Here is a 7,255-nt window from a genome sequence, read left to right on the forward strand (position 1 = left end):
TCTGCTATCAAAGTCCCAAGGAGTTCTCAGAAGCAACAAAGGCAAAAATCTAGACCGGAGCCCGTACATAAACATGTTTACCTGCTCATACTCTTAAGAACGAGCTTAGTGAGGGGCCCAGAAGCCTCCCAGACCTGACCAGTCTCTAAAGTAAGAAGCCTGCCCCAAGAAAGCAAAAGAAAGAAGTCTTACCATGGCATAATAGCCATCACTGGCTAAAATGATGACGTCGATAGGAGAGGTATGATTGGCCACACAGATGCCACCGTTTCTAGGCCTGTTTTTCCTGTTTAGAATGTATGCAAAGCAATACAAATTCACGTGAAACAATTCATTTGGAACTCATCCCTCACCTCAGCTTCACTAACTCTAACTGAAAGCTCAGAAGAGCCCCGGTTGGCTGGTTGTAGTTGGGTTGTTTTGCCAGCGCCATTTTCCCTCTGTATGTACCACTCACCTGTCGTGGTAGGTGATGATGGCTGTCAGGGCTCGCACGCAGATCCGGTAACACATTAAGTGAACGTGTTTACTCAGGAACTCCTTAAACCTGCAACAAGAGGACAAAGATTTTTGTTTTTCTTTTATGTCAGAAGACAGGTAGTTACTGACTCCAACAATTTAACTATCACAGCCTACAGTCCTTTATGACTGCAAAGTATTTTGTAAGTATTAGTGTATATGGTAAAACCCTGTAATTTATTAGCATCTTCGTGCCCATATATTAGGAAACAAAGCATGATGAGAATTGTTAAATTCACCTAAGTAAAGGGTTTAGAATTCATAGCCCTAGAATTTCCTGCACAGGTGAGTCTACTAGATTCCTTTCCTTCCCTTGAGGCAAAGAAAGGCCAGAGTCCAACCTCCTACCCAGCCTGGGCAGAGGAGAGGCTTATTTGCTCCAGAATTTCCCAGAAAAAGCAAACTTTTCCTTCAAAGAACAAAGAAGCCCTATATACATTTCTTATCCTTTTACCAATTTACTAACACAGTAGAATGCTTAAAGGTAAAGATTAGCTGTAAAACTTGCTAAAACTGGACTCTACAGTTTATGGTTTCTTTCCTTTGTCTTTAAATGGGAAGACTGTGAGGGTTAGAGGGCAAGACTGGTAATAAAAGACTACAGTGCTGATGCCATTGTTATCGTTGGGTTATTTCATCCACCTAAGATTCTGTGGTTTGGCTGCACCCAGAGAAGTAGCCTGGCCTTCATTCCTGCAGCCACGTTCCAGAACTAACCACCCCTCGGCCATGGACACTCTCATTCTACTCACCTCCCATTTGGCAAGTATCCCACCACAGTTGTGCCCACCACCAGCAGGCTAATCCCTGTGAAAGCGAGAGCGATCCTGTAATGAGAAGGCAAATTAAAACACAGCAAACAAGTCCTCGCACCATGTATAGAACTGAATGTGGGAAATGAAAGCGGCATCATGGAACCACCCCCGGGACCCGATCACCTAGGACAGAGGTGGGGAACATCCGGCCCGCAGGCCGTAGAAGACCTGATATATCATTTGGTCTGGCCCTGTCCAGGCATTAGGGGTGAGTTAATTAAATGTTTGACCAAATATAGCACGCTAATTTTTAAGTTGTTAATTTTGTATGGCCCACAAATGATGTCCTAAATATCCAAATGGCCCTTGGCAGATAAAGGGTTCCCCACCCCTGACCTAGACTCGAGTTCTATCTGGAAACTTGAGCAGGCCTATCAGAACCAGAGATCATTTTGATTCAAAACTGATAGCAACTATGGATTTGGCTCTGAACTGACACTATTTCCTCAGGCATCAGGCAGCCAGAATGATGGCAAATCCTAACGTCGGTTGGCTGTTCTGCCTGCAGGCATCTGCTGTCCTGCTGTCTTACCCTTCCCTTTGGCTTTAAGGTGGCAGAAGCACAGCTTCTCTGTGAAGCAACAGGAAGTAGAGCCTGAAGGTACCAGCATCTGGCAAAGCACACGGTACAGAAAGACTGAGATCAATATTGCCTCTGTACTAGAGGAAAGAATCAGCCTGCCCAGGGAGGAATGGCCAGAGAGCACATCATGTTCCCTTCCCTGTGTTTCGTCCATCTAGACCAGCGGTTCTCAACCTGTGGGTCGCAACCCCTTTGGCGGTCGAACAACCCTTTCGAAGGGGCTGCCTAAGACCATCCTACATATCAGGTATTTACATTACGATTCATAACAGTAGCAACATTATAGTTATGAAGTAGCAACGAAAATAATTTTATGGCTGGGTCACAACATGAGGAACTGTATTTAAAGGGCCAGAAGGTTGAGAACCACTGATCTAGACACTCAATTGGTCTTTAGAAACCTATTTCTGTCTGATATGCAGAAAATCAGGGTCTTAAAAGGATGATCATCAGTACCCTTCCAATGGTCAGAGGGACTGGCCAATGAAAGAATCCTGCTATCCTTTCTAAAATGGGAAAACAAAGCAGGGACAAAGGTAAGCAGATCATGCATGGGGCTTAGGCAGCAGCAACTCAGGTCCTTTGGCGCCCCCTCGGGCCCTGCCCTCACCTCAGAGGCAGGAGGAAGCAATACCGAATCAGCACTCCTAAGCCCCATAGGATAGTGAGCCGGAGGCTGATGTACTGGAAGTTGTAATTGGTTCTGCTCAGCAGGTTCCAGGACTCCAACTCCTCCGCTGAGAATCTCTTTGTCACCTCATCATCCATAATGGTCTCCATCCCTTTCCGGCAAAAGTAGAAAATGTCAGAGAGCTCAAACTCTGGAGTATTATCCAGAGCCTTACTGCTACCACTTCGACGAATTTCTTTGATCTCTTCTTCTAGGGAAGTGGGATCTTTTGCAATAATTCCTGCAAAAGAGAACACCCCGTCAAGCAGCGTGCTGGGAGAAAGCGTGTGAAAGATGCTCAGAGTACACAGCCCACCTTTGACAGAGTGAAGAGTCTGTGTGGGAGTCAAGCACCCAGGAACATACTTCAAAGGGAGCTTTTAGGATAAGGACCAAGACCCAGTCTTACCATTGGTGTAGGGCTTGTAGAGTTGGTGGTTCCTCTCTTTGGCTCCTCTCTCCATTCTCAAGGTCGCCCACTACAGAGGGAAAACGGTAACAATCAAGAATAAAATCCTTTCTTTCAGGGAACAACTCCAATTCCATTCTGTGAAAGCTTCAAGCCCTGTCACCTGAGATCAGATTGTAGCCAAGAAAGCACCCATTGTAAAAGTAAGCTCAAAGCTCTCCTGCTAGAGCAGGCCTCCTGCTTGATCACTAAGACCAAGAGTTAAGCCGCCTCCAGGAAAGAGCTGTAGACTAAGAGGCATGGGTAAGTTTCCAGCTTCTCGCTGCCTAAATCTCTGTCTCAGGTTCCTTAAGGAACTCCCTAGCTGACTACGCGGACCTCACACATTCCTCTTTACTGCCAAATAGCAGCTATTCACAAACAGCAAAATCAAGCTTTTTTTTTTTTACTTTTTAACTTTTTTTTTGGTAAAAGCATCTATTTTTTTTTCATTGTTTAAAGTATTACATATGTCTCCTTTTTCCCCAAATGACCCCCCCCCCGCCACTCCCAGCCCCCAGGACAGCCCCCACCGCCCCAGTGTCTGTGTCCATTGGTTATGCTAATATGCATGCATACAAGTCCTTTGGTTGATCTCTAACCACCCGCCCCCCTCTGAGGTTGGACAGTCTGTTAAAATCAAGCATTTTTAAAGTTATTGCCTGCCACCCGATGCTGCCTACCTCCCAAATTATTCCAAGAAAGCGACAATTTTAGTTTTCAAGTAGAAAAATGGATTTAAGTAATATATATGTCTGGACTGTCCATTCACCCTCTGAGTAAACTTTTAACAGGAGAACCCGCTTAATATAGAAAGACCTAAGAGTGGGTCATTGTTAAAAAACAAAGTATTAAGAAAAAAGACCACTATTTTGAAACTTAAAAAATTTGACACATATGTCCCTTACATCACTCATGCCAACACTCTGAAAGTTGGTCTTTTCTATCTACAGAAGAGAATGATAGCATGTCAACATCCTACATCTCAAGAGCACTTAGACCAGGGATGGGGAACCTTTTTTCTGCCAAGGGCCATTTGGGTATTTGTAATATCATTCGCAGGCCATACAAAATTATCAACTTAAAAATTAGCCTGCTCTATTTGGTCAAACATTTAATTAGCTACCCCTAATGCCTTGGCAGTGCCAGACCAAATGATTTATCAGGCCTTATATGGCCCGGGGGCCAGATGTCCCCCACCCCTGACTTAGACAAATGGAATTATGTACATAACAGAACTTGGGCAACTGCATAATACCCTAATTGTCCTCATTACTAAAATAATAATCAACTCTGGAAGAGATCTAGAAAAGAGAGTCCTTCCCGGAGCTTCTCTTCCTTCATTAAAATATTTTTAAAAATATTTTTATTGATTTCAGAGATGAAAGGAGAGGGAGAGATAGAAACATCAATGAGAGACAATCACTGATCAGCTGCCTCCTGCACGCCCCCTTTTGGGGATTGAGCCCACAGCCTGGGCATTTGGCTGACGGGGAACTGAACCCTGACCTCCTGGTTTATAGGTCAACACTGAACCACTGAGCCACACCAGCCAGCCTTCATTAAAATCCTTTTAACTAAAGAGAGTCAGAGGCTGGGTTTCTCCCACTATCAAATAATGAGAGGTGAAAACATTAGCTCACTTATTACCTACAGGAATACATTGTCATCGAATAGAAAGTTATGTCCATGGTGATCAAAGAAATGGAACAGATATCTTAAAAGGTGTCTTTCAAACTTCTGTTTCCAGTTACGCAAGGTGGGAATGAACACTCTTATCCCATGACACAGCAAAATCCACATGGCCCAAAGCATTTGGTGTGGATTTTTCTGGCAGAGCCTGAAGTATTAGCAAGATTGCTCTGCATGGTCTAGCAGTGCCAAAAGCAGGACACAAGTTTAATCAGTGATCTGACCTCATCTGGAAATTTCTTCAAACTCCACTGTCTAAAAAAACAGATGGCTTACAGAGTCACCCACGCAAAGACAGGTCTATGGCAAGAAAACTCTCCTAACCCATTTTCTGTATTTCAGATATTTAGCCATTGATGTCTTTTGGCTCTATGCATAGACGACCTTTTCTAGAAGAAAATGTAAATATAACTCTGAAAATGGAGGAAAGTGAATTTCATCTGGGGATTCCATCTAGGGAAGAGGTGAATAAGGAGCAAAAAGTTTATAAGCCTGGCCATACAGAGAGGTCACTCAACCAGAGTTTAAAGGGCTTTCCATTTTGGCCAAGACTCTGTATTTGTACTGCAAGCACAAATAAAAGTACACAATCAGAATTGGTTCTGTAGTGACAATTCTGATACTCAGATCAGGATGCAATAGGCAGGTAATACATGACATCAGGCCTCTTGAGCATTAGAATTTATGTCTGTGAGGACTGCTTCACTCTGCAAACTTTAAGATGGTTGTGGTTTTTGTTCACTGGAAAGGGACTGCCTTAAATGCGATTCTGTGTCTCCTAGCTCTATGACAAAGCTCGGTCATAAACATCCCCTTGCCCTCCTGCTTTGCACATTACAAAATGCTTCTGTTTAGGAAAGATCTGTCCAGTCACAGAGTAGGGGAAGAGGGCAGGGTTGGAGGGACCAGGTTATTAGCTCAGAACAGCCTGTGAAGGAATGGCTGGACTACTTCACCCTGGCACAGAGGACTGAATGAAGCAACGTCTGATAACTACACAACTGGCGTCTCTGCGCTGTCACTTTAAAAAGTACAGTGTTCTGATACCCAGAATAAAACTGAGAACCCTAGGTTCACAGTTAATTTCCCTATCAAGCCCTCTCCTCCTCTGTGAGATGCCATTCACTACACTGTCAGTATCAGACTGCTAAATTATTCCCTTTTTAGCTTCTAGCAGACAGAGAAGAAACCATTTAAGGACATTAACAATGCTGCACTCTTAGGTGACATTAAACCCAACGCAGACCTTGGCAGGTGAAATGCAGGCCCTGCCCTTAGAAGTGCAGACGGTTCGATGGTGCACTTCTGTTGGGCATTCATTCTATTGGGAACTAATTTAGGAACTAATCACATGAGTGAGGTCTAACAGTCTTAGCCACACTAATCTCAGCGGAAACCTTCCTCTCCTTTTCAGTCAGTTCCATTGCATTTTCCCATGAACTAACTAGATAAACCCAAAGACTCCGATCTTAAAAATCCAGCTCCCATCCTCCATTATCTAAGTCCCAAGCAAAGGCTACATCTTTTAACAACTCTTTTCTCTCCCTGCTTCAGCTATAATCTTTAAGTAAATTGTCAAATCTACGAATCTTGACTTTGCACCAAAGTGCCAACCTCACAATTCCAATCACCCGCTGGTCTTCCCGCACCAAGTCCAACCAGGTTGAGAATTAAAGGCAACACACTTCCTTCTAAGCCCCGGTGTGCGCCCTCCCATCTGTCACCAACTCCTACCAATGCTCCCGAGGCAGTCTTTCCCAGCTGCCTCTTGTGTCATGCCACTCCAATCTTTCTCTTGCCTACAATACTAATGCACAATAGCTCTTTAATTGCTCTTCCCTTCCTCCAATCTATCCAAACATATGCTGCCAGTCTGTGTCACTTCCTTGCTCAAAACCCTTTAATTGCCCTGGCCAGTGTGGCTCAGTTGGTTGGGCATTGTCCCATGAACCAAAAGGTTGCCACTTCAATTCCCGGTCAGGGCACATGCCCAGAATGCGGGCTTAAGCCCCAGTAGGGTGTCTGCAGGAGACAGCCAATCAATGTTTCGTTGTCACATTGATGTTTTTCTTTCTCTCCCTCTCCCTTCCTCTCCGTAAAAATCAGTAAGAAAGTCTTTAAAAAAAAAAAAAGTACAAAACCCTTCAATAGCTTCTCAATGCCTAAAAAAATATTCGGCTTTATAGTGTACCTCATTCCCTCCATGCACTCAACATTTTTGCTCTACAGAACTATGTACTTATCTCTAAAAAAGACTACTTTCTCATCTGTACATCTAGAATGATTTTGGCTTTTCAAGATCCAGTTCAAATGCCAACATCTTATGTGAAATGTTATCTACCCAATTCCTGCAGTCAGAATTCATCGTGCCTGTGTATGTTAGCTGGCATCACATTATGAATCAGGAATGCGTGCGTATGTATATGTCGTCTAACTATAAATACATCGGAGGGGGCAGGAGCCACAAGCTTACCCTGGTAGTATGCTAACTACTAGCAGGAATCTCATAAGAGTAGCCCTGCAGCTTA

The 7,255-nt window shown here is 43.9% G+C and overlaps 1 protein-coding gene across 3 annotated transcripts in view; it reads right to left on the reverse strand.

The window, feature by feature from the left end:
- Positions 1-7,255, reverse strand: part of GPAT4 (glycerol-3-phosphate acyltransferase 4) — a 36,985-nt gene that overhangs the window by 8,712 nt on the left and 21,018 nt on the right. For 2 of the 3 annotated variants that reach the window (XM_006097064.3, XM_023760854.1), the window contains exons 3-7: positions 2,997-3,066; positions 2,528-2,828; positions 1,272-1,346; positions 458-547; positions 193-286 (exon numbers count right to left, since the gene is read on the reverse strand). In XM_006097064.3, the coding sequence (XP_006097126.1) occupies positions 193-286; positions 458-547; positions 1,272-1,346; positions 2,528-2,828; positions 2,997-3,066 (630 nt within the window). The remainder of the gene's footprint in view (positions 1-192; positions 287-457; positions 548-1,271; positions 1,347-2,527; positions 2,829-2,996; positions 3,067-7,255) is intronic. The other variant, XM_023760855.1, reaches the window with a different exon arrangement.

This window comes from Myotis lucifugus, unplaced genomic scaffold (genome assembly GCF_000147115.1).
Source record: "Myotis lucifugus unplaced genomic scaffold, Myoluc2.0 scaffold_194, whole genome shotgun sequence".
Classification (NCBI taxonomy): domain Eukaryota; kingdom Metazoa; phylum Chordata; class Mammalia; order Chiroptera; family Vespertilionidae; genus Myotis; species Myotis lucifugus.